Raw genomic sequence first — 26,276 nt, 5'->3', positions numbered from 1 at the left:
CGGAACACCTAGGAGTAGGGGAGTGGTAACACCACAGGCCAACTAATACCTCTCCGTCAATGACATATTCGACAACCAACACATCTCCACTATTGTAAATTTCGCAAACCGCACCAAACCGAAACGCTTAATTGTGCCAGAGGAGCTGGACCAGACTGGTGTGACATAGCGACTACTCACACATCGTTTTGGTTCACCTTTCTCTTCCACACCCAGTTGCCACTTGAGCGTTCATAGACGACACATCTTACAAAACTTACCATCATCCTACATTACACATTCCGATTCCCCCGGCATCCTCCCATAGAACTGCCATACCCCAGAGGTAGGCAAAGCATCCACATGCTATCCTCTCGTGGGCAACCCAGACACAGCCTCTCAAAAAAAACTTTTAAAAAACTGCTGCAAGTACAATAGTCACATTCTCACGACTTATCACAAGGGCCCACAAGGCACATTCCTCATTCCTATTAGATCAGGCGGAGGAGACCGGGAAATGTTTTTATTTGTATGCGGTGAACAATCCAGTCACTCGGAGTCCTAATTCAACTATTCTATTACTCAAACAAAGATATCAAAGAAGCTGATGTCTGCAGTGTGATGTAATACATGATAGTTTAAAGTGTGTTAAAACAATGTCAATACGACATATGCTGAAGATACTCACAAATCAGGACTCACGAGTAACATTTATATTCTGATGCTCTTGTATAGAGCGTGAGTAATTTAATTTGGAATCAGCTGCACTTAGCATTAATAAACTCGTGATGAGTTGCCATATAGCAGTTGGAATCAGCGAGTCTCAAAAGAAAAAGAAGAGTAATTGAAATCGAAACTGGTAATAATGGTAACCAAAACTAAGCCACTCTGGTAATATTCGTACTGTCACCTTTTCATCCCATTGTCACAACATTCATGCTATTTCAAAATAGCAAACACATAAAAGAAGCACACAGAAAACTATGGACGAAATGAGAAGCAGACATGTAGTATAAGAAATGTATCTTAAAACACGCACTTCTGTTCACACATCATGTAACCAAGGTAACAGATCATCAAACATTCCTCACTCGCTCACACACCGTGTCTCTCTCTCTCTCTCTCTCTCTCTCTCTCTCTCTCTCTCTCTCTCTCTCTCTCTCTCTCTCTCTCTCTTTCTCTCTCTTTCAGTCTGAATTCTGAATTCACAACTCCTAGCTATAACAATCAGACATTTCAGTGTATCACATTTCACTTTGATCGTAAATAATTAAATAAAGTTCCAGCAACAGACCGATTATCCAACCAGGGAGCAAGGAGAAAGTGAAGCAGCCAATAGAAAGTGTTTATGAATGTCATGTGACGAATAAGTAGAGCAGGTGTCGGTAGTTTTATAGCTTTACAGGCCAGGTTGTACTTGTACACTGTACGTACAGTGGCGTACAATTTATCATGTCGACCAAATTTTCCTCCAGAAACTGCAATTAGCCAGTCAACTATAGATGGCATATGACACAATTGAGGTGCTGGAAGTTTGATTCCGATCGGAGGAAGTTGAGAGGAAGCTTCCTACAGAAAATTCATATTTTCCAAATTCTGTCCTATTTTCAAATATGACAATTTCTGAACGGTAATTTGCCAGATTTGATGAAGTTTTTGCCCAATGATCAATTGGAAGTCAAAATTTCGAAAAAAATGGAAAATCGTTTTCTCCCATTTCTTGTCCTGCATTCTACAGAAAGTTTAACAAAACAAAAATTCATATTTTCCAAATTCTGCCCCATTTTCAAATATGAAAATTTCTGAACGGTAATCTGCCAGATTTGATGAAGTTTTTGCCCAATGACCAATTAATCGGTTAACTGAGGATGGTATAAGACCAAATTGAGGTATTGGAAGTCAAAATTTGACTTCAGTTTTTGAAGACGAAATTTCCCCGACCGAAATTTTACAGTTTTTACCGATTTTTGCTCCAAAAACCATGATTAGTCTGCAGAAAACTATAGATGGCATATCACACAATTGAGGTGCTGGAAGTTTGATTCCTACAGAAAGTTCATAACAAAACGAAAATTCATATTTTCTAAATTATGTCCCATTTTCAAATATGAAAATTTCTGAACGGTTATTTGCCAGATTTGGCGAAGTTTTTGCCCAGTGACCAATTAGTCAGTTAACTGAGGATGGTATGAGACCAAATTGGGGTATTGGAATTCAAGATTTCGGAAAAATCGGTTCTCCGGGCATTTCTTGTCCCATTTTCAGTTTTTGAAGACGAAATTTCCCCGACCGTAATTTTACAGTTTTGACCGAATTTGCTCTAGAAACCAATTAGTCAGTCAAATATAGATGGCATATCACACAATTGATGTGCTGGAAGTTTGATTCCAATCGGAGGAAGCTTCCTACAGAAAGTTTAACAAAACGAAATAAATTCATATTTTCCAAATTCTGTCCCATTTTCGAACATGAAAATTTCTGGACGGTAATTTGCCAGATTCGGTGAAGTTTTTGCCCATTTACCAATTAGTCGGTTAACTGAGGATGGTATGAGACCAAATTGAGGTATTGGAAGTCAAAATTTCAGAAAAAATGGAAAAATCGTTTTCTCCCATTTCTTGTCCCATTTTCAGTTTTTGAAGACGAAATTTCCCCGACCGAAATTTTACAGTTTTGACCGAATTTTGCTCCAGAAACCAATTATTCAGTCAACTATAGATGGCATATTACACAATTGAGGTGCTGGAAGTTTGATTCCGACCGGAGGAAGCTTCCTATAGAAAGTTTAACAAAACGAAAATTCATATTTTCCAGATTCTGTCCCATTTTCAAATATGAAAATTTCTGAACGGTAATTTGCCAGATTTGGTGAAGTTTTTGCCCAGTGACCAATTGGCAATTAGTTGGTTAACTGAGGACGGTATGAGACCAAATTGAGGTACTGGAAGTCAAAATTGCCGAAAAATTAAAGCTTTAAAAACCAAAATTGATATTCCAAAATGACGGAATTTATTACTTAGTTATCTTAATTTATGAATATTGGATGCCATGACAACCATTCGAGGTACAAATTAATTAAAGTCAAATTAATCCCGGAAAAGTCTCAACAGTTAAATGGAAAATCACTAAAATGTATTACCGTTAGAAGTTAGAACCTTTTTCAATTTTCAAGTCTGAATCAGTATAACTATATTCATGCAGTTATGCAAACAGCAAACCAATTATAGTACTTTTCGTGGAAAATGACTTACTCAAAAGACAAAAACTTACTTGTTCTTTTTTTCTCCTTTTGTCGAGGCACGTGATCTTAAACGATTTCCCGTTCAAATTTTGACGAAACAATTTAACTTGTGCAAAATAAGGGAGAATTTCATAAGTTTTGGATGGGATGTATAATTTGTTCAAGAGATATAGAGCGCGCCTTTTTGTTGATTGTTAATTAAATTTATGTTTTGATACTTTCTTTACCGAACTTTATATTTTAGAATAAATTTTGATCTCCCATAAACCATTGACTTAAAATAGTGAAGACACGTTTCTATTCATAAAGAGTAATGAAAATAATTTGAGCTACAAAATTAACAAAACATAGCATTGCATATCGCATCCTAATCGTGGCATGCCAAATCTTAACTTGGACTTTAATTATAATGGATTATGGTACATCATGCATTAGAAAATCATAGCAACTTTAACAAAACTAAATCATATTCATAATAAAATTCATAAGACTATACTCATTATAATCATTATAATGGGTTTCGTATAAGACTATAAGGTCGACAGTTCCATTACTTGTTGCCACGATTGTCAAGGTCCTTAACCTTGTATATCCGCACAATCCAGTGCTCGGAAGTGAAGGCTTCCTCCAGGACGTCCAACTCGAAGTCTTTGTTTCCGATCTCCTGGTTCCTGACTCGGTCCCAGCCAGTCGGCTTACCTTGCTCTGTCATCACCTCACCGAACCTGCAGGGGATTAGTTACCAGTTAGTTAACAATTAGTTGGTAATTAGTTAGTAATTAGTTAACATTAGTAAGGAATTAGTTAGCAATTAATAAGTAATTAGTTAGCAATTAGTTGACAGTTAGTTACCAGTTAGTTGGCAATTAGTTGCCAGTTATTTACTATAGTAACTTTTATAGTTAAGTTACTTTAGTTACCACTATAATTACTAACTTGGTTAGTTTAAGTTTAGTTATTTTAGTTTATTTACCTGTAGTAACACATCTTGTACATAAGAGAGTTATGCATAGCATCTGAAGCGTCTTTGTCTACTTTGTACTCTCCAGAACTAGAGTAATAATCTCCTTCCTTAATGTGGGCTCCTGAGAAAATACATTATTCAGCTCCTTAATGTGCACTCCTGAGATGAAACATCTCTCAGCTCATCTGACTATGTCTTGAGAAATACAATAAGAACTTTTTATAGTTCATTAACTGCCAAAATCGGTTAGTAGAATTTGTTTCTTTTTGTTGTTGATTAGAGTGGGAAATTTACCGACTATTTCGGTAATTAACAAGTTATTAAACTGATTAGCTACCTTCAGGGGTGCTGCCACCAATTCTAATCATCCAAAGGAACTTGTTGATATCGTCCGAACTGTAGCCAGACATTCCACCAAATATCACCAAAACGTAGTCCACGTCCAATTCCTAAATATAACGATGGTAAGTCGATCAATTTTTTACAAGGAATAAGATGGTCGAACAAAAGGCTGATAGCGAATAGCCAAAAAAAATATACACGTGACAAATTGGCTGGTAGTATAGAGATATGACTAAATTTGACTAATTGATTCACAATACCTTCATGATAGTGTAGCTGTGTTCCTCAGGACTTGCCATGGCTTGCCCCACCCTGGATATATGCGTGTTATTCCAAGTGTTGTTGTCTACCAGGATGGTTCTATTAGCCATGGCAGTTAGCTGGTAGCCGTAATCCCACCAGCTCATTATCTTAGCATCCTCCGGGGTGTTGAACTTCAGCCAGTTGTACGCCTCTCTGGAGGGGAAATAGGGTGAGTTTATGGAGGAAACATTTAAATACTAATAGGAGTGTCATACAGGGGGCAATAAATAGTAACGTAGCTGAAAAAAGCTAGTCATTTGTTCAAAAGCAGAAATTTGTTAAATTGTTGGCCAGACGCAATGCAAAAGCATGCAAACAAGAACACAATAGGGGGGGGGGGGGGGGGGGGGGGGGTGTCATGTCCGTCTATGTCCGCCCATGTCCTGTCCTTTTTGGATTCTATGAGACAACGGACGTGTTTTTTGGGACATGGGCGGACACGGACGGACATTGGCGGACTCGGACGGACATTGGCGGACTCGGACGGACATTGGCGGACTCGGACGGACATTGGCGGACCCGGACGGACATTGGCGGACTTGGATGGACATTGGTGGACATTAGCGGACATTGGTGGACATTAGCGGACAAACATTTTGAGGACTGAAGAGTACTGAAGAGTACTGAAGAGTACTGAGGAGGATGGCTGAGAAGGATGGCTGAGGAGGATGGCTGAGGAGGATGACTGAGGAGGATGACTGAGGAGGATGACTGAGAGGGAGGAGAAGGATCAGGAAGACCCAGGAAGAGGAGGAGGACCCAGAAGGAGGACCTAGGAGGAGGAGGAGGAGAACTGAGGAGGATGACTGAGGAGGAGGAGGACTCAGGAGGAGGACTGAGGAGGACTGAGAAGGAGGAGGACTGAGGAGGATGGCTGAGGAGGATGGCTGAGGAGGATGGCTGAGGAGGATGACTGAGAGGGAGGAGGAGGAGGAAGAGGACTGAGGAGGAGGAGGAGAAGGACTGAGGAGGAGAAGGAGGACCCAGGAGGAGGACGACCCAGGAGGAGGAGGACCCAGGAGGATCAGGAGGACCCAGGAAAAGGCCCCAGGAGGAGGAGGAGGACTGGGGAGGAAGAGAACTGTTGAGGACTGATGAGGAGGACTGAGGACGAGGAGGAAGAGTAGGAGGAGGACTGAGGAGGGGAGGAGGAAGAGGACTGGGGAGGATCAGGAAGACCCAGGAGGACCCAGGAGGAGGAGGAGGAGGAGGACCCAGGAGGAGAAGGAGGACTGAGGAGGACTGAAGAGGAGGACTGACGATGACTGAGAAGGAGGAGGACTGAGGAGTACTGAGGGGGATGGCTGAGGAGGATGGCTGGGGAGGATGGCTGAGGAGGATGACTGAGGAGGATGACCGAGAGGGAGGAGGAGGACTCAGGAGGAGGACTCAGAAGGAAGAGGAGGAGGACTCACGAGGAGGACTCAGGAGGAGGACTTAGGAGAAATGAGAAGGAGGGCCGAGGAGAACTGAGGAGGATGAGGAGGAGGAGGACTGAATAGGAGGAGGAGAAGCAGGGGGACTGGGAGAGGACTGGGGAGGAGGAGGACTGATGAGGAGGATGAGGAGGAGGACCCAGGAGGAGGAGGACTGAGGAGGACTGAGGAGGACTGAGGAGGATGGCTGAGGAGGATGACTGAGAGGGAAGAGGAGGAGGAGGAGGAGGACTGAGGAGGACTGAGAAGGAGGAGGAGGAGGAGGACTGAATAGGAGGAGGAGGACCCAGGAGGAGGACCCAGGAGGAGGACTCAGGAGGAGGAGGAGGACTGGGGAGGAAGAGAACTGTTGAGGACTGATGAGGAGGACTGAGGACGAGGAGGAAGAGTAGGAGGAGGACTGAGGAGGGGAGGAGGAAGAGGACTGGGGAGGATCAGGAAGACCCAGGAGGAGGAGGAGGAGGAGGAAGCATCTAAATGTTATTTCCATTTTTGTCCGTTTTTGTCCATTTTTGTCCGCTCTATTTTTTGTCCGTTTTGAAAATATAGGGTACCGACCGGACAAAAAACATGATCCCCCCTATAACAGCAAAAATTGAACATTTTATTTAGCAATTTAGGTGTCCATTAATGTCCGCCTATGTCCGCCTATGTCCGTCTATGTCCGCCTATGTCCGCCTATGTCCGCCTATGTCCGTCTATGTCCGCCTATGTCCGCCTATGTCCGCCTATGTCCTGTCCTTTTTGGATTCTATGAGACAAGCGGACATAGACGGACGTGACACCCCCCCCCCCACAATATATAATTATAACATGTCAATTCTCACCTGAAATCGTCGAATATGATACGGTTACCGTCGTGTCCCCTAGCAGCCAAGACGATGGAGGGAGAAGAGTAAGCCTCACTTGTAACCCAGGTACAATGGAACACAAAGGTGGTCAGGAAGATGGCTATTATCGTCACCATTACTGTGGCAATCTGGGAGAAGAGAGTGTTTCTGGTGAGTCGGAGGTGTAATATTTCTTGAATAGACCTACCCACAGCTGGGAGGTTGGTTTGATTTTAGCTTATGTAAGTTTTATAATAACATGAACAGTTGTGCTGACGCTAACCTCAGACTTGATGGGGTAGTCAGCTGCCTTCTTCTTGTTTTTAACCGTAGCTGGAACATGTTCCCCGGAGTCTATATTCTTCATGTAGGTAGATAGCGTAGTTGAGATTCCTGCAAGAGAGAACTGTTATTAACAATATAACTGTACCACCGTACAATTCAAAATAATGGAGTTGATCGAAAAAGCATGTTTGATTGATATCTGGATGGCATGAGCTATAACTGTATTCTCCCACCAGTATAATAACAAGCGCCGCATTCCTCAACTACATACCAATTCCACTCATTATGCACATGATAGGAGCAAGTACCAGCATAAGACGGACCATCACACCAGCAAAGTAGATACTGGTAACTGAGTACAGGATCACGAATATGTTAGCGTCACTTAACTCTCTGAAGGGAGGGTCTGTTAGTTATTTAGTTAGTTAGTTAGTTAGTTAGTTAGTTAGTTAGTTCTGTGTTCACTAATAAGAGGGACCCTACTGCCTAGTTTCTACCATATCATTTGCCTTACTTACGTAAGGAATATATGAGGCTCAACATTTCTCGGCATAAAATACATGTGGTGGACGGTGGTTCTACAAAGACAGTAAGCTACTGTTTATTAAACGCTTTAATAAAAATAATGGACTATGATGAAACTGTTAACAAACCTGAAGCAGTAGTACAGTCCAACAGGGAACATGAAGACCAGGAGTTGGAGATCAAAGTAGAAACTAGCCCAGGTAGTAGGCTGATGCTCTGAAACTGATGCAATGATGGGGATGTTGTTCTTAGCGTAGGAGGGGTCCAGGAGAGAGTAGAAACGTCCAGTCCATGGGGCGATCTTTCCAAAGAATGATGCAATACCAAAGGACAATCCTGTTAGGTGGATAGATGACGAAAATTACTCCAACAGTTTATCAAATACAAGAGTTTAATAATTTGAGTTATCTAGACTCTTGAAACAGTATTAACAAACTTCTACAGTATTAACTAAAAACTATGAACTCTGAACCAAGCATACTGGTTGACAGAGCCCCTAAAACTCACCAGCAGCAGTAAGACCAATAGTCATTACACCCCTGAACAGCACGTTAAAGCTAGCAGGACTCATGTTAGCTTGGAGGTAGTTTACAAACGCCAGGATCTGACACAAACCGAACACTCCCAGAGCTGCCATGTGCTCGGAGGTCTCTACTGGAGCGAACCCTACGAAGGGGATCTGCATGGAGAGGATGGTGCCCACACTGTACGTCTGAAATAAGAAGGATTAGCGGGAAATTGATAGATTATGTGTGGTTCTGGTGAAGGTAAATACGATGAGAAACTTGACGAGCTGTGTACTGCCGAATCTGTGGTTACGGAACAGATATAGCACCAGAAAAAACTTACGATTGAGTAAGCGACGTAAATACGGTGAGAGAATCGTCCGGTAATCATGAGAGTCAACACGTGGAGAGGAATGAGGTTTATCAGGAACACGTAGCCTCCCCAACTTGACACCTGACGGTTACTACGGTTACTTTTCCAGGTAACCTTGGTTACTTAAAAATTATTGAACAATTGCTGAAATCAAAGTTTTTTGTTTGGCTATATTTTATCCATTGAAATTTCATAATGGCTAGTTAAGTGATCGAACTGACCAGAAACTTGTTCTAACTAACCATGTAGAAGTAACTTGTTCTAACTAACATGTAGAAGTAACTTGTTCTAACTAACCATGTAGAAGTAACTTGTTCTAACTAACCATGTAGAAGTAACTTGTTCTAACTAACCATGTAGAAGTAACTTGTTCTAACTAACCATGTAGAAGTAACTTGTTCTAACTAACCATGTATAGGTAACTTGTTCTAACTAACCATGTAGAAGTAACTTGTTCTAACTAACCATGTAGAAGTTACTTGTTCTAACTAACCATGTAGAAGTAACTTGTTCTAACTAACCATGTATAGGTAACTTGTTCTAACTAACCATGTAGAAGTAACTTGTTCTAACTAACCATGTAGAAGTAAGCAAGAGCACAGAGCAGACTCCAGCTGATGGAGCCGGTTTTGGTAGCCTTGATCCACAGGTAGTAAGTCAACAACATACAGAATATAGCAATACCTGAACACCAGTATTTGTTACTCATAATGGGTAAAAAACGTAAATCGTTTTCCTATTTTTTTATGGGGGAAAAGATTAGGCCCTTCAATTGAGATTTGTAAAACAATTCGTATATTCAAAAATTAAATACTTCAATTCTGACAGAAAAGAACATACCCTCGTTGTCATAAGATCCAGCAACACTCCTAGAGATATATCCAGGAACAATTGCTATCATGGAAGCAGCGACTAGTCCAGCGCCATCGTTTTTTACCTCTCTGAAAAGGAGTTGTTAGTTTGGTGATGGATGATCGAAACATCTGAGTTTCAATCGTGTTTCATTCAAGGGTATATTTTTGACCATGCGAGTTCGACCAAGGCAAAATTTAGTTTTACTGACAAAAATTGTCGTCGCATTACTCCTGACTTCCGTCTAAGATCAACAGTAAACTTTTCTGCTCATCCTTGTTTACACTGTGAGAAAGCGTGCGTTTAACAGTTAAACAGTTTAACAGTGACTAACTTGGTAAGGAAGTATACCACAATGACGGTGAAGGAGGAGAAGAGCGGCGCGAGGAAAACACAAACATTCCTGATATTGATGGTAATATTGAGGAAGTTGAGGAAGTTAAAGAGACAACTGGCTGTAACCATCAGACCTGAGGGAAGGAGAAGGTTAGGATAACGGGCAGGGCATAATTTGATGGTTATTCTTCTCGTTTATTATGTTGTATTCAGATCAATAATCAATCGTTATTATAATATGACAAAGGCAAGTAAAATGGTTCTAATTTGTGTGTACCCTGAATAATTATTAATTTCATCTCAGAACTTGATAACAAACCTGGGTAGATGGTTCCACCAATAATACGTCCCAGAGGATACCAAGCTCTGTCATCAAACCAGTTGTGGAAATCGTAGTATCCATTTTCTACCAGCCGTTTAGTGGTCCGGTAGTTGAAATACCTGGAAATATTGAGCTGTTACATAAAAATCTTTCAGTTAAATTACATAAAATATTTCAACTTGCAGAAAATTTCTGAAAGCCGTCGTGTCGATGGTTTAGTTTTGAATAGAAATTTGACGTACTATTTAGTTTAATCTGGCGTCAGGTGTGGACCCATTCAAACGGCTAACGAAATCATCCGTATTTAAAACTAATTTCTCCGACTATTAATCAGATTGCATTGATTAAGTTGTCGAGTATAAAGTTTGATTCACAGCCTCAATCTGTTTAATTCTGTAGATATGTTTTATGTAACCGCCCTACTAGCTCTACTCGGTTTAGCAGCTGGTAACCTTCCGGTTGACGAGGGAGTCTTGTCAAACCCACAGGAACTGTTAACTTTATTCTCCCAATACCAGCGCGCTTTCCCTCGTCCTAATGCTCCCCTCTCTGAACAGCGCTTCCGACTGAAGCTCTTCAATAAAGCAGCCAGATTTGTGGTGCAGCAGAACAAGGAGCAGGAATGGAGAAGTGCATTGAACAAGTTCTCTGATTTGACTGAGGAAGAGATACGAGGATATGAAGGGGTGAACATGACAGCCTCACTAGACTTGGAGCACATACCTCAGCAACCCCTTTCAGCTGACTACAAGTACCCGGAGGAGTCCATGTGGTTGGGCAGCACTCTAGAACCTTCTAACCAGGGGAACTGTGGCTCGTGCTGGATATTTGGCTCAATCAGCACACTTGAAGGACGATATCACCTGCTGTCAGGGAAACTGAAGAAGTTCTCAGAACAGCAGATGTTGGATTGCGTGTTCGCCTGGAGAGAAGATAAAGGATGTGGGGGTGGAGCTAACTACTGCACTTACAGTTACCTCAAGAAGGAGGGTATTCTAGTCAGAGCAGCTGATTATCCAGCCTATCAGGCTAAAGAGAACGAGTGTAAGATGGATAAATACAAGGATGGGCTGATCTCTGCCAAAGTAACAGGTAATCATCAATCATGAATGAGGTTTTCAAATCCATATTTACTTACCATTCTGATATTAAAGGGTCCTCTGAACTTAAGGCAAAACTTTGACAAACAGTTATGAGTTAAAATATTCAGGTTGGATATACACCCATCCCTCGGAGGAAGGGCTCCTTGTTGCTCTCTCTCAAGGACCTACAGCAGTGAGTTTCGAAACAACACCAGCATTCCGGGCATACTCCAGCGGGGTGATACGAGACAACTCCTGTCTTGGTGAGATGACCACACACGCTGTGGCAGCTGTGGGATACACTCAAGCTTACATCCTGATCAAGAACTCTTGGGGACGGGAGTGGGGAGAACAGGGCTACGTAAAGTTCGGGAGAAACCACCATGGCTGTCTGCTCTTCACTAAACCCATCTACCCAGTGTTGAAGAAAACAGGGGCACGTGACACACAGGCAAGTGACCGAGCAACGAGTTACAAACCACGAGAGGAGGAACCTGAACCAGCTCCAGTTTGTAAAGACAACTATCCTAGTTGGTGGTGCAACAAATCTATCTGTTCGAACAAGAACAGGGCTAATGACTGCATGAAGACTTGTGGACGATGTGCTGTTGATAAGGATAGTTGTCCCAGGGGCGAATACATGTGTCAGGATGCTACTTGCAATGCTGATTGTTAGGTTTAAAGTATTATGATGTTTGATGACTTTTAGTTGAAATTGTGTCCTTTTTCAAAATTTGAAATTATGCTTCCTGTTTTAGCTATATGCTATCTTAATTGACATGTCTCACAGTTTGGAGTCAGCAATTATAAAAAATGCCCTATAAGTTATAATATAATTAGGATATATTCTAGATTGTAGAGTCACAGTTCACACCACGATGTTGTCAGTCTATCGGACGAATTTATATTATATCTGAATTACGATCGGAGGAGGGCCAGGGATCGGAGGAAGAATTCATAGCACAATGCACATGGGTTCTGATCGGCCAATAGGACGTGGACGTTCGTAATATAAACTTGAAGCGGATAGAAGCATACATTCATTTACTTCCACATCTACTATGAACTATCTAGTTACTCTGCTTGGCTCAATTTCACAACAGAACAATCGGAAATGATTCATTAAGCCACCGCTTCCATCGAATATCGATCCGACCATCAAATTTAATTTATTAAACGTACGCGACGTCGCGTAACATGCATGCTCATTTGAAATTTAATTAATCGATCGGATACGCGCGCGAAACGCGCACCGCCTGCACGTACTCCTAAATATCCTGTAAAATGTTCTCGCGCGTTCCATTTGGTATATGAATACGTGTCACAATTCCGTCTAGCTGTACTAGCTGGGGATTTGGTCCCCGTACTTCAGCAAAATATAAACAAAAATAAAAAAGGGAAACAATTACTCACGGATCAAACTCGTGGATAACACTCTCAAAACGTAGCACAGAGAACAGCCTCGCAGAAAACGCTGAAACAACATTTTAGAAACAATTGTTATACTCTCGAACAATCTACAACGACTCAATTACAAAATGAGTCTTAATAAAAAACACATATTTTTTGTTATGCGAAAATCAGAAAGTAAAACCGAATGTAAAGAAAGTTCATACCTAGAATGCAAGCAACAGACAGAATAGTCATCTGAATGAGAGTCTCTTTCTTGGCTTGAGACAAGCTATTTAGACCAATAGCATCCAGAAAGGAGCGTGCCTTGGTCATCCTGTAACCTTCGAGCTAATGGGTTGTAAAAATTTAATTAACTGTAAGGTTCCTTTTAACAAAATTAAAGAATTAAAATGAATGTTACACGGTGTCAATTGTTTCCATTATAATGAATAGAGATCTTTGAGAGTCAATCACAGTAGGACTTAAATAGTAAGTGTTGAAAATACACTGGGTAAGAAAAATTGTGGAAAATTATCATAAAATTAGCTATATCACAATCAATATTATTACAAATTATAATTTAAACAATAGTTCGCATTCAATTTAGCAATCATAGGAGCACTACCCGAAACAACACACTCGTCTCATCATCTTTACCGAGGAGAAACATTATACATATCATTAACCAACTTGGGGGGGGGGGGTGTAACCCAAAAAAACCCAAAAAAACCCAATCCCAGTATGACCTTTTTCAGGGTAGGAGTTGGGTTTTTTTGGGTTTTTTACAAATTTTTCATTTGAAGGAAATAAAATCATGTAAGCACCTAGCAAAACAATTATCAGTACAACATCACTGTTGTGGTTTATCACTACAACATCACAATAGATATAATCACTTAAATATCACCCAAAAGCAGTATTTTATTCACTGATGTGCTCAGAAGAAGTTGGCCATCCAGATATGATATCAGCCATATGTAATGCTCACTTCGATGGCCATAGCAAATTGAGTTAGTAGGGACGCAACTCACTGATGAACCCAACCCTGACCGCAACCGGTACAAGACGAATCATCCGCTTAACATGAATCCATGCTCTATCTCCAACTGAAAGAATCTTGCAGTTACCATCAGCTGCATGATCACAAGTGATATTAAGTGATATCTTAGCTTCTTTATGGCCCTGGAGTCGCTAAAATCTTGACTGGGATGGCATTCGATCTCGCCCTCCATTGAGGCAAACCTCAACAGCCGTATCATGATGCAGAGCATCACCATACACAGTTACTATTTTCGCCCATTCCTCTGATGAGTCAATATCCTCCACTTCCTCTTCTTCATCATCTGTTTCCGCTTCGTCACTCTCTGCTCCGTCAGAAGATGGTTGGAAAGCCTCTCCTTCAAAGTTACAGTGTTCTTGAAGGAATTCTCTACCCCTTGAGACTCCCTTCTTCATAGCTTGTAACAATCTTGGGATTGAAGCATCTTTACCTTTAAATAGTTTCTCTGCTTTCGGATGCGGTATAACAAGCTTGTTGCGAGAGTGGGCAACTGTTACAGGGATCAAACTTTTGCCGAGTGCATCAAGCTCGAGGGAACGGTTTGATTTGCCCATGCCAACCAACATATCCTTAGAACATAGATTAGTTCTAATGCCTGCATGGAGGCCTATGCGCAGGAAAGCATAAAGTTTGCTCGCAGGCATCGGATGTAAACAGCCAGGGCATAAAGTGTTGATAACTGTTGTCAGCTGTTACACTGGGAATGTACAGCATCAGACCCTCGACTGTAATAATCGCATCATCAAAATTTTTACAAGTATGCAGGTGGTCTTTCAATGGTTGTGTGAAGCTTAGGTGGCCCAATGCGTCACCGCTGGATAGAAGCTGGGTGGAAGCCCTGGTCTGATGTGAGGCTCCCAGAACTTTGAAAAGGGGTATCCTGCTGGTGCCCTCTTCCAGACACTCATCGGACAGCATGATGAAAGCCACTACCTCCGCGTGGTGAAGACTGGATACTGGACAGGGGGTCCAGGCTAAAGGCAGGACGGTCGACGGGAGACATTGAGCCCCGGAAGTTCAATACTTTGATCTATTGACTCCTTAACTCTTGGTCTGCAAAAGGCTTTGAGACTCGTAAATCTTTACTGTGGATTACACAGTAGCTAAAGAGGTGTTGGCTGTTACCCTGTTCAACCTAGTCTACTATGACCCAGCTAGACTGGACCACACTCTGGTAGTCAGGATACGGCTCCCTATGCCCGGGGTACCGGGTAACAAGGTAGTCAGGGGAAGGGTAAGTCCCCGCTAAAGTGTAGCTTTGTTCTCACTCTAACCTCCTTATACTTTGGGATAAAAGCGGAAAGTCCCACACTGGAGCAGGTTACGATTGGGTAAGGATTACAACTGATGCTGTTGGGTAGAAAAAGGAAGTGTCACATTTGTCTTGTATAGCATATATGCTCGTGCAATTACATGCTCAAGATACCCAAGATATTATGGTGAGAGTTAAAGATGGCTATTGTTCAAGCAGATGTCCTTAACCTTTTAGTGGCGCAAGGGTTAAGAACACAATCCACTGCCAATGTGCAGGGGACTGCACAGGGTTGTGAGCGAACTGAAAAGTCAAGATGAAGTTTACCAACAGCTCAAGGGTTAAAGCCCCTTATTTTTCTAGTGAAAGTGGTTGCCGGGTTAATTACTAATTACACTGCTATTAAAGAAACTGATGACTCGGTCTCTACAACACGACAACCTATTTCTACAGAAAGTCAAACAAGAAAACATCAAAAAAATATGAACATCAATTGCATTGTATCATGTAAAAGGGCTGCTCAGGTTGGCACGTTTAACATAAGAACAGCCAGAGAACAGCACAAACGCATCGAACTTGAAGAACTATTTTCTCGAAGCAAGCTGCACATCCTTGCCCTGCAAGAATCGAACATCGGGTAGTGCATGCTGATTGCTGAGAATACCAGAATAGAAAAGATGAACAAAGGGATTCATCCAGTGATCTCATCTGCATGGTGAAACGCAGCTGGCGCTTCTAATGGGAGAGTAGGAATCATCTTGACGAGGACAGCATATGAGGCTATAAGTCTTATAAAGTTATAAAATCTTACAGCGCAAGGATCCTCACCATGTCTCTTAATGGAAAGCCCAGGCTCACTGTCATCACATGCTACAGTCCTTCAGAAGCCTCATCTGATGAGGAGGCAGGAAATCTCTTTTGTCTAAAACCAAGCATCTTACAGTTAATTTAGTAGGAGAGGAGCCACACACAATAATTTCTAAGGACGGACATGCCTTAGAAGAAGTTGAGGATTTTAGTACAACGGAGCACGACTTTAGGTTACGCAAGGCCAGGGCATGGGCTGCCTAGCACAAAATGTAGGCTATATGGAGGTCCAATTTGCGCCGAGATTTAAAGATCCGTCTGTTCAAGCTACGGTTGAATCAATCTTCCTGTATGGAACGAAAACGTGGACAACAACAGAATCTTTGAAGAAAAGAATAGACGGATGTTACAGTAGAATGCTTCGGATGGCCCTAAACGTGGACTGGAGAGGACATCGCACCAACAAGGAGAACTTTGGATCGCTCCCAAGAGTTATTTCGAAGATACAGGCCAGAAGAATGAGGTTGACTGGGCACATTCAGGGACATGAAGACCTGGCAGCCCACCAACTTCTCCTTTGGGAACCTCGCCACGGGACCAGAGGGCGGGTCAGACCACCGCTCACTTTTGTCAACAACCTAAGAAGTGACTCTGGACTCAAGAACACTGGGGAGATTAAGAAGCTTGGGACGGACAGAAAGCTTTGGAGACACATCATCGAGACTCGGACTCTGAAGCCGCCTTAAGTCAAGTAATTGAAGTCATGTGCTTTGACTTGCCCTTGACCTTCGTCATAGCCTCCTTCCATGACAGGAGAACACATTTGCCACATTTGCCACATTTCCACTTTGTGCATTCATATAGATTATATCTCGATGAACGAGACATCCTGTTTGCTATCGTGATAACATACTATCAATATAAACACACTTATATACTATGTAAACTATCTATTAAGTTATGACATGAGAACAACACGTAGGTAAGACTCAGTGGGAAATAATTCACATTCAATGCAATTAATGAAATGGCTAGAATTTTGTTTAAATTTTGTTTAAAAAACCCAAAAAAACCCAAAAAAACCCAATCCCAGTATTACCTTTTCTTGGGTAGGAGTTGGGTTTTTTTGGGTTACACCCCCCCCCCCCAACTTCAACATACAACAATATACTTCTCATTGAGATATTCGTATAACAATATAAAACTACTGACAATATTAACGCTGTTAACAGGTACTGTCAATGTTCATAAACCGTTAAAGCTAGCCGACATAGCTTTTAAATCACCCAACAGATGTAATAAGCTGTGTTGTTATACTGAACTTGACAATCACTTTATTTTAGGTTTCTGAAGAAAGTATTTGAAATCTGCTCAATCCTCGTTAGTTTCAACTGTACATTTCTTCTGGAAATTGTCTGACAAAGATTCGAATTCAGTCAAACTTTCCGTAAGTTCTTGTTTCAAATTAGAAATCTCAACAATTCGTTCAATAGCTGATTTGAATCTAGTCTGTGCTTGTACAAGTGATGTTGGTACCATCAGACCAAACCAGTTGAGGGGGTCATCTGCTAGTTTCACTGGACCTGGATCTTTCTCTTCTTCAGGTTCTGCGGATAATAGAGTTGATTTGTATAATAGGCATCATGTCCCCTATAATGTCGACAAATGTCGCCAAATGTTGCCGTGTCGACATTTGTCGACCTTGAGCGACGGTGCCAGCTACATGATGCCTTTTAATAATAAAATAAGTTTTAGCAGCTGTGTCAGAGCCGACCTTTTGTGCACTTTTATGTAAATTTTATGTAATTTGTACGTATTCATTAATAATAATTATGGTAATCAAAGAACTATAAAAAATATATCAGTCCAGTAATTACACTTTTCAATACGTTTGTGCTCGCTTATCAGTTACTTATCATTACGTTGATAAGACTTGCTTGTTTAACCGGTGCCGTGGTTGTGTGATGTATAAATCGGAGAAATACGTGGCTTATAAGCTTGATGAAGTGAAAGATGATCAATGATGCAGCTGAATGGATCCGGAAAACTCTTGGGATTGCTAAAGCAGATCATGTTAACGCGTGTGCAGCTCAGAGTTTCAGTGGTAAAAGAGAAATCTCCAGGGAAGTCATGGCTCAGAGTCTTAACGCTGCGTTAAAAGTTATGTATAGACAGTCGTTGTACATTAATCAGCTAGAGAAATATAATCAGAAATTGCACTCCGATGTAATTGACAGTCAGGGAACAGTAGTTGTATTGCAGAAAGAGCTGCTAGCTGCCAAAGACAAGCAGCTTGATGACTTGAAATCTGTGGTTGTAGCATCAGTCGAGGATACTGTGAAATCAGAGTTGAAGACATACAGCGCCGCAGTACAGGCATCAAAAACCTCAGCAGCAGGTCCTTTGTTGGACTCGGATAGAAACATTTTGAAGAATGTCATCAAGGATGTTGTGGCAGAAGGAGACCGAAGTCGGAATCTGATGTTATTTGGTATTAAAGAAGAGAAAGGTGAGCTGTTATGCGACAAGGTCGCTCAAGTGTTGTTGGAACTTGGCGAAAAGCCAAAAATAGAAGCTAGCAGAATTGGTTTGAATAAACCCAAGGATAAGAAACAAGTGGCTGACAGACCTGTTAAGGTGACTTTGACGAGCTCCACAATCGTGCAGCAGATTTTGACTAGAGCAAGGCATCTCCGTAGCTCAGAACTTTTCAGTAAAGTCTTTATCAGTCCAGATAGGTCTCCAGAGGAACGTGCCGAACAGCAAAAGCTTGTTTTAGAACTCAAGAAGAGATCAAACGACGAGCCAGATAAGAGACACTACATAAAAGGAGGCAAAGTGTGTAGTGTGGACAAAATTGTTGTTTTTAGTTTGAAATGTGTTAAGACAGAGTTTTGCTTGGATTTATGGATTCCTGGTTGGCTAAGATTTTAGTTTTTTTTGATAAGCTTCTAAATCATATTCGTCTTTCAACACAATCTCATTAAACTATATAAAAAAAAATTTAAAGAATAAGGAAAAGGAACGGGAATGAAGCCAATACCAGAAGTGAAACCCCACCAAAGAATAATTGATCCTTAGGTAGACCTGGTGAAATAAAGTAACTGAACTGTAAGTTTAAGAAAAGACGGAAGGAATAAAGGAGAGAGGAAATAATGTAATGTGAACATCATCAGCAGATGACTTGGCACACCGGTTTCGGGGGTTTAATACCTGTACCGGTTTAATGTGCCAAGACCCCCTAGCAATCACTCGTCAGTGATCACCTGTTCACGTTAAATGTGATGTCAAGGATGTCGCTGACATCAAGTATACTGTATTTGTACAGAATACTAGGTCGGTCTTTCAGAAGCTTTCTGAATTTACTCTTCAGGAGTCTGTCATTATAACATCTTGAAAGAAGTGTCCTATAAAGGGTGTTGGTAGAACACAGAAAAGAATCAAGGTCAGAGATAATGGAAGAGTAACGAAGGACCTGACCGTAAAAAACATTATAACCAACAGAAGAGGAAATATTACTGTTAGGAAAGGTGTACATGACCACAGGAAAGTTGAAGTCATCAAGTTTGTTGTAAAGCTTGGTGGCGACGTGTCCGGAGTTATTCATCGAGATGTTGATGTCGTCAGTCTTCTAGAATTTTGTTCATTCTAGAAGACTGTCAGTCTTCTAGAATTTTGTTTTGATTTGTGTATTAAGCAGATGTATTTAATCTTACTTCCAGGTCCATAATTTCGTGTGGAGTATATTTTTAGAGTTATTTAGGTTTTATATTAGCAGATTTAGGTATATAATTATTGTATATTATTGTATGTATAAATTCTTGAGTAAACATTAACCAGTAAACAAAGCTGGTTCCCAAAAAAAAAAAAAAAAAAAAAAAAATATATATATTACGTTGTAATTACGGTATAAGTGTGCTATTTATTTTAAAAATGTCAATCTGCACTACGAAGATTCTACCATGTGCTGCCTGTAGCTATAATAAAATTTGATCGGTATTATAATTAAATTTACTATAAAACTTGTGATATGCCAAAATACAGCTGTCATTTTATCATAATTTCACGGCAACTTTATGATTGCTAACAACCCATTTCATGGATTATTCTAGTTAACTTGTTATTTCAGCCAATTTAACCTATCCAGCTTGTTTATCAGCTATGCAGTTAAATTGATTCTTAAGGCTTAAAGTTGTTAACCTTTTTTGGAATGAGTTCGCCGATTTTTACATTCTCTTAAATTTGAGCAGTTGCTGTTTTCAAAGCATTGTATCTGCAGACGATCCTGTATCTTACTGGTTCGTTTGGATCAGCTTCATTCTAAATTGGTGCCCTAAAAGAACGGGGTAACTTTAAACTAATATCTGTTCTATGTGATCAAGTTGTAATTATATCCAAGAAACACTTGCCTGACACAGAGATTTAAGCTGCTGATTAGAATGTTAAAGACAATTAGACGTGTCAGAAAATGGCGCTGAAATAACTTTAAAAACTGTAACTGAGATCTAATTCTCTTTAATAATTGGCTTTTTATTCGATTTCATAGTTTCATAACTGCTATGCTATTTCAGGAATTCCAGGACTCCTCATTGGATTCTTTGGCCTGTTCGTAGGTCCGGGATACATCATAGCAGGTCCCTTTGATACGACCCACTACTTAAGAGAGAAATGTGGATTTGATCTGAAAGGTATCAGCTGTCTCATGCTGTGTCTAGCTACAACCTACTGCTCTGGTATTGGCATGGCAGGGCTTGTCTCCATGTCTATCATGCTGATATTCAGACTACTACAAGAAGCTACTAATCTAAGTGGTATGAAGATGGTAGTTGAGGGATGTAATGTGTGGTTCCAAGAGAAGTTCATGCTGGTTCTAGGTGTTATTAACGGGGGTTGTTACTCGGGAACAGCTATAGCTAGTGTCTTATCAGTATTTTGAGAATTGGACTATAATCACCTTTTTGGTAGCCAGCACTATGTGAGCAGGTATTCTTATTTTCAACCTTGTAATGCTGCCTTGTAATGCTGCCTTGTAGAGAGAATTCCCTGCTTTCACAAAACGTTGGAGAGGATTTCTTAACTTTGTCAACAGAAGCTGGTTTCAACATTTAATGTGAAAATGAAAGCGGTATGGGAGAGAAGAAGCAAGGCTCAGTGTGTGATTTAACACCCACTATAATGTTCCTTTTTGGGAACCGTATGGGTAACGCCAGCGGCGGAGAGACGACAACATCGCCCTCCGTAATGTTTACCTCAGCTGCAGGACGATCCCTGTTTGCTACACTCCTCATCAGCTTCGCCACCTTTAACATACGTGGCCTCGGTTCTTGTGATGATCCAGACGACATCCACAGTAAACGGGAGCAACTGGGTACCGATTGTCTACGGTACGGCATAGATATCTGCGCTATTCAGGAGACTAAGGTTGTAAAACCGGATTCTTGCAGTCTTAGCAACGGATACAAACTCTTATTGTTTGAGCAGAAAAATGGCCGGCACTATGGACTCGGTTTTGTTATCAGTCCCCGATTTATTGACTATGTGGTATGCTGGAACAGTATCAGTGATCGAGTAAGCTTTTTGGACCTAGAACTCCCTACAAAATCTGGAAAATTTATCAAATGTAGGGTGGTCAATGTATATGGGCCACACAAGAAACTTGCAGAAAATGATCAACAACTGTTGATTAATTTTTATGGCCAAGTTAGGGACGCTCTAAACGTCCCTGCTAATGTTGAGATATTTGTTTTGGGAGATTTTAATTCAAAGTTGGGAAAAATGACTGCTTCAGATAAGGACTTTGGTTTTGGTCGTTTCATGGGTAAACATGGTATGGGTTTGCGCAACGATATGGGAGAAAACTTGTTAGACTTGTTATCAGAATTTGACCTCTTTGCCTCCAACACTGGTTTTTATCATCCTGCCCGACATACGACCACCTACACTGGCTGGAGGAAGGACTGGAGTGCCGGGCGAAATAGTAAAAAGACGATCCCGGTCTATTCTCAGATCGATTTCATCCTGTGTCGAAGTAGGTCGAAGCCAATGCTACAAGATTCTAGATCTTATGCAGGCACCTTGACATACTCTGATCACAGATTTGTTGTCACTAGAGTAGATTTTAAGGACATCTGTCTGTGCTATAAACGCCACTCCAAGTCATCCTTAAAGTTCAACACCTCTGAACTCACCTCGAACCCCACCATTCAGGTGAAATATCGTCAATCCTTAGATGATAACTTAAGTAACACTGTTTCTGCTCTGGATCCAAATTCAGACTTGAATGGCTTACTTGAGTCCATAAAGGATGCTGCAAAATCGTCACTTGGTGTCATCAGACACAGGAAACGTAATCGCAGCGACGATGATGAGGTGAAAAACTTATCTAGCCAGCGTTACTTGTTGAGACAGCAGCTTAATGATAACCAGTCTTTAGACAGAACCTCACTTAGATCATCTATTAACTGCCTCACCAATCAGATCAAGCAGAGACTTTCTAACATACGATCAGCTGCTGCTGATGCTATCTGTAATACCATCAGTTCAACAACAGATAGTAAGAAAATGTTTGAAGCTGTTCGAACCCTGAACTTACCTAAAAGTAAAGCCCCTTCTAGTATTGGTGTTCATGATGAGCAAGGGTGCAATATTGCAACAGACACTGGTAAAGCTGCCGTAGTTGCTAAGTACCTTGAGCAACAACTTACTCGTGATGAAGCACCTTTAGAACCTTTTGTAGGACCTCCTCGCCCACTAGTTAAGCCATTCACTAGTGAAGAAATCGGATCAGCTGCTAGAAGTCTCAAAAATGGTCGAGCTAACGGCCCAGATGGGATTCCTAATGAGCTTCTCAAGTATTCTACTGGATCAGTACACAGACGTTTTGCAGACATTATCAATAGAAGCTTCGAGACCAATTCCTACCTTGACCCCATTGGACAAGCAAACATTACCCCCTTACAGAAGCCAAATAAGCCCATTGGTCCAGTGAAGAATCTACGACCCCTCACTCTCTCAAATGCTGTTAGAAAGATTCTTTCAATGGCAACCTTGAAGAGAATTGAGAATAAAGTCAATGCCTTCACTGGTCCATGGCAATGTGCTTACAAGCAGGGTAGATCATGTGCTGACATTGTATGGTGCCAGCGTGTGATGTTATCAGTTGTCCAGAGGAAGAGGTGGGAATACCATCGCATGGGGATCGACATGTCTAGTGCCTTTGACACTATACGACGATCTACCATCCTCGATCTTCTTGTTGAGTGTGGCTGTGATGATGACGAAGTCCGTTTGGTAAGACTTTTGCTTTCCAACACCAAGCTCAAAGTCAACATCAACGGTACACTGTCTGCTGAATTCCAGAGTTTTCTCGGTGCATTCCAAGGTGACTGTCTGTCTGGATGCTTGTTCACACTTGTCTTAGCGGGTGCCTTGCGTGACCTCCGTAACAGGCTTGAAACTGCAACGAATAGGCCTAACCCACCTATCACCGATATTGGTCTTCCACTTGACAGTGAGTATGCTGATGATATCGACTTCAATGATGAAGATGAAGACAATCTGAGGGAGCTGTTGCCTATTGCAACAGAAGTCCTTAAAGATTGGAATCTCTTCGTTAACGAAGACAAAACTGATTTCACTCATGTGTACTTAGCTGAAAAGGGAGCTAAAGACGATCAGGGTAAGCCAATTGCAGGGAACGAGCTCTGGAGAAAGAGTATCACGCTTGGCTCCATGCTTTGTAGTAAGGAGGACATCTCTAGAAGGATATGTCTGGGATATGCCGCGTTTAACAAATACAAGAAAGCTTGGAACCATAAGATCCCTCTGAGCAAGAGGCTTCTGTTGTATGAGGCTCTGGTAGTATCCGTTTTAATGTACAATTCATCTTGCTGGGCTGCCCCTAAATCAGTATTGAAAAAACTAGATATTGCTCACAGACGTCATCTGCGATCAATTTTGAATTACAAATACCCTCACATCATCTCCAACAAGAACTTGTATAAACGCTGCAATAGCGAACCATTGTCAGCTAAAGTGGCTCGTAGTCGGTGGAGGATGCTCGGACATGTACTGCGTGGGCCTACAGATGGCCCTGCCTATTCGTCGCTTGTTTTTGCTGTCAACACCTTACAGCTTCAAGGGCGGCGTGGAAGACCGCAGTCAAACCTTTTCTCACTGATTCTACACGACCTTAGTGTCCGAAAATTATCGTTAAATAATTTATGTGATTTGAACTATTTAACGTTAATTGCTCAGAATAGAGTTAAATGGAGAAGTATGCAAATTGCATGACTTTTGTTTGAGAAAGATTAGGGGACAGAAATGTTTACTTTGTTTACTATCTGTTTCTTAGAACTTTTGTTTATATATAATGTTCCTCATGATAGTTACTTTTCTAGAGGATGGTATCGGGGGTTACTCAATGTCAATAGTGTCTCCTTGTCTAACAGAAGTGGCAGGAACCTCAGTCTCACAAGGTGAAGTAAATATGTGATGTTTCTAACTCTGGCTATAGCAGCTGGCTCCATGATGTCTGGTCTCCTCTTGCAGCTGAAGATCTAGTCTTCTCCTCTCCTCAGTTGATTTGTATTTCAGGTCTGATTGCTCGGATTATGGCTACTTTTCCCTGGACAGACAGTAGGGTCACTTCATGATAATGTCCGCATAGCGTACAGTGCTTTTATATTGATAGGTTGTGGAGGAATACTGGGAGAAATGGTAGCAATCAAAGCTAAGGCAGGGGGATGGGAGCCAAAGACAGGTCCGTATCATCTGGTCTGTTCTACACCATTGACCATGGTAACAAACGGTATGAGTGTAGGAAGTTATTTTTCTATTGTTGTGTTACATTATTTGAGTTATCAACAGGAGGCTTTTATATTGATAGGGTGCTTGGAGGTAATTTTACTTATAGGGGTCGTTTTAGAAGTCCTTCTGAGAACAAATATTGTGAGAAAAGTTATCTTCGTAGAGTCTTAAGAATTCGTACATTCCGATTCAAAGGGGTGTTATTTTCTTGAGCAATAGACCTAATCTTAGATTATGTCAACTTCAACATTTATTGGTTTTCTAGGCTGATAAGTGGAAATGTGTAATTTGCTATTTAGAACGAAATTGAGAAACTTTAGTTGTTTTTTTCCCATTCCTCCAGGAAAAACAAAAATGTATTACATGCAGTGAGAGTTAAATTCAGTAAAAAATAAGTACCTTTAGAGGTCTCTTCTGTCTTCTCCTTCTCACATTCTTTACCAACTTTCTTCCTTTTCCTAATTCCTGACTTGGGATCTGGTTTAGTTGTGACCAATGAAAACCTCTCATTTTCAGTTACATCAAGGAATGAGGTGGGAGTAATCTCGTGTACTCCTGGTTCTGGTAGATATGTGGAGTTCATCGAACTGCAACCTGAAATTGTCAGTGTCAGAACATAGTTATATTGTTAGATCAGCTATTGACAGATTGATTAAACAAATGATCTTCACAGACCAGAATTTTTAAGATTTCATAATCATGATCAAAACAATCTATGCTCACACAAAGCCAATCGATGGTGTTAATTTTAAGATTGAACACTAACTCGTGCTATGACTTAATTATTGAAGCATATGGGCTTGGATATTGGAGGACAGATTGAGTTGTGTCTCAATGAAAGGAAATTGAGGAATATTTAATAAACATACCTGAATCATATTGTGCTCTCGATAGTAGGATATGTCCATCTTGAATGACAGCACACAATTCAATGAGCAGCTGTTCATAGTCTGAAATCTTGTCAAGCACTTTAAAAACATCTGCATCTGTCACTGTGGGATTCATAGTTTCCTATGATGAATCAGGACTAGTTACGTGATTGCTGATTAGATGAGATAGTTACTTAGGGATAGGTGGCCGAATGGTTAGGTCCAGGGTCCAAATCCTAGATTTAATATCATAATCATGGTATGATTTTTATACATGCTACACATCTTATATGCCATGGCTGGTCGACAGGCCAGGGTAAAAGTTAGGGGTAATCACGTGCAGTTTATCTGTGGCACATTTTCATTTTACCTTCACCTGGTAGGGATTCTTATGCAATGTTGTCCAGTCAACTCAGCCAAATTATAAAAATAACCGTGATTCAAAGTTAAATGAGGAAGGACCTTACCCGTATATTTGATGGTACCCTTCAAAATATTTATTAGCGCACACAATACTTTTAATCAGTGATAAGTAATAATAATAATAACTTAAACTTTTATATTAGTGGCACAACAACTTAAAATGCACAAGTGTGCCACGAAAACAGTTTAGGATACAATAAAACCTGAAAAAGCAACCCACATTATATTCTAAACCAGATAAGGGTGATTAGACTTGATACACTAAATAAACGATAATGTATATGCATTT

General features: G+C 40.9%; 3 protein-coding genes across 3 annotated transcripts; 1 reads left to right on the top strand and 2 right to left on the bottom strand.

Moving 5' to 3' along the window:
• Window positions 1–3,514: 3,514 nt before the first annotated feature.
• On the bottom strand, window positions 3,515–13,114 carry LOC134823783 (dolichyl-diphosphooligosaccharide--protein glycosyltransferase subunit STT3A-like). The gene is made up of 16 exons (XM_063835347.1): window positions 12,993–13,114; window positions 12,790–12,850; window positions 10,292–10,413; window positions 9,971–10,106; window positions 9,625–9,725; window positions 9,362–9,468; window positions 8,755–8,865; window positions 8,413–8,617; window positions 8,034–8,241; window positions 7,652–7,773; window positions 7,379–7,488; window positions 7,093–7,244; window positions 4,787–4,982; window positions 4,522–4,633; window positions 4,194–4,305; window positions 3,515–3,945 (listed from the first exon to the last, which is right to left on the bottom strand). The coding sequence occupies exons 1-16, from the start codon at window positions 13,099–13,101 to the stop codon at window positions 3,771–3,773; spliced, it is 2,139 nt and encodes a 712-aa protein (XP_063691417.1). The 5' UTR covers window positions 13,102–13,114; the 3' UTR covers window positions 3,515–3,770.
• LOC134823069 (digestive cysteine proteinase 3-like) lies at window positions 10,634–12,079 on the top strand. Its single transcript, XM_063834419.1, has 2 exons — window positions 10,634–11,386; window positions 11,505–12,079. Exons 1-2 carry the CDS (start codon window positions 10,696–10,698, stop codon window positions 12,050–12,052), a joined length of 1,239 nt encoding a protein of 412 aa, XP_063690489.1. The 5' UTR covers window positions 10,634–10,695; the 3' UTR covers window positions 12,053–12,079.
• Window positions 13,115–17,039: 3,925 nt separating the features above from the next.
• On the bottom strand, window positions 17,040–25,702 carry LOC134823406 (coiled-coil domain-containing protein 115-like). The gene is made up of 3 exons (XM_063834860.1): window positions 25,565–25,702; window positions 25,095–25,289; window positions 17,040–17,494 (listed from the first exon to the last, which is right to left on the bottom strand). The coding sequence occupies exons 1-3, from the start codon at window positions 25,698–25,700 to the stop codon at window positions 17,259–17,261; spliced, it is 567 nt and encodes a 188-aa protein (XP_063690930.1). The 5' UTR covers window positions 25,701–25,702; the 3' UTR covers window positions 17,040–17,258.
• Between the last annotated feature and the right edge of the window lie 574 nt (window positions 25,703–26,276).

Source organism: Bolinopsis microptera, chromosome 11 (assembly GCF_026151205.1).
Source record: "Bolinopsis microptera isolate Bmic1 chromosome 11, MBARI_Bmic_1.0, whole genome shotgun sequence".
In the NCBI taxonomy this organism is placed as follows: Eukaryota; Metazoa; Ctenophora; class Tentaculata; order Lobata; family Bolinopsidae; genus Bolinopsis; species Bolinopsis microptera.
Note: the sequence above shows the minus strand (reverse complement) of the source record. Positions and strands in the feature narration are given on the sequence as shown.

What these genes read in the sequence shown, in the direction of transcription:
- LOC134823069 (XM_063834419.1), top strand. Translation starts at nt 10,696, where the DNA reads ATGTTTTATGTAACCGCCCTACTAGCTCTACTCGGTTTAGCAGCTGGT. An exon ending in GATCTCTGCCAAAGTAACAG is followed by an intron (nt 11,387 to 11,504) that starts GTAATCATCAAT and finishes TAAAATATTCAG; the next exon opens with GTTGGATATACACCCATCCC.
- LOC134823783 (XM_063835347.1), bottom strand. Translation starts at nt 13,101, where the DNA reads ATGACCAAGGCACGCTCCTTTCTGGATGCTATTGGTCTAAATAGCTTG. An exon ending in GTTATCCACGAGTTTGATCC is followed by an intron (nt 10,414 to 12,789) that starts GTGAGTAATTGT and finishes CAATATTTCCAG; the next exon opens with GTATTTCAACTACCGGACCA. An exon ending in TATTGGTCTTACTGCTGCTG is followed by an intron (nt 8,242 to 8,412) that starts GTGAGTTTTAGG and finishes TCCACCTAACAG; the next exon opens with GATTGTCCTTTGGTATTGCA.
- LOC134823406 (XM_063834860.1), bottom strand. Translation starts at nt 25,700, where the DNA reads ATGAATCCCACAGTGACAGATGCAGATGTTTTTAAAGTGCTTGACAAG. An exon ending in GAGAGCACAATATGATTCAG is followed by an intron (nt 25,290 to 25,564) that starts GTATGTTTATTA and finishes TGACAATTTCAG; the next exon opens with GTTGCAGTTCGATGAACTCC. An exon ending in GACAGAAGAGACCTCTAAAG is followed by an intron (nt 17,495 to 25,094) that starts GTACTTATTTTT and finishes TATTATCCGCAG; the next exon opens with AACCTGAAGAAGAGAAAGAT.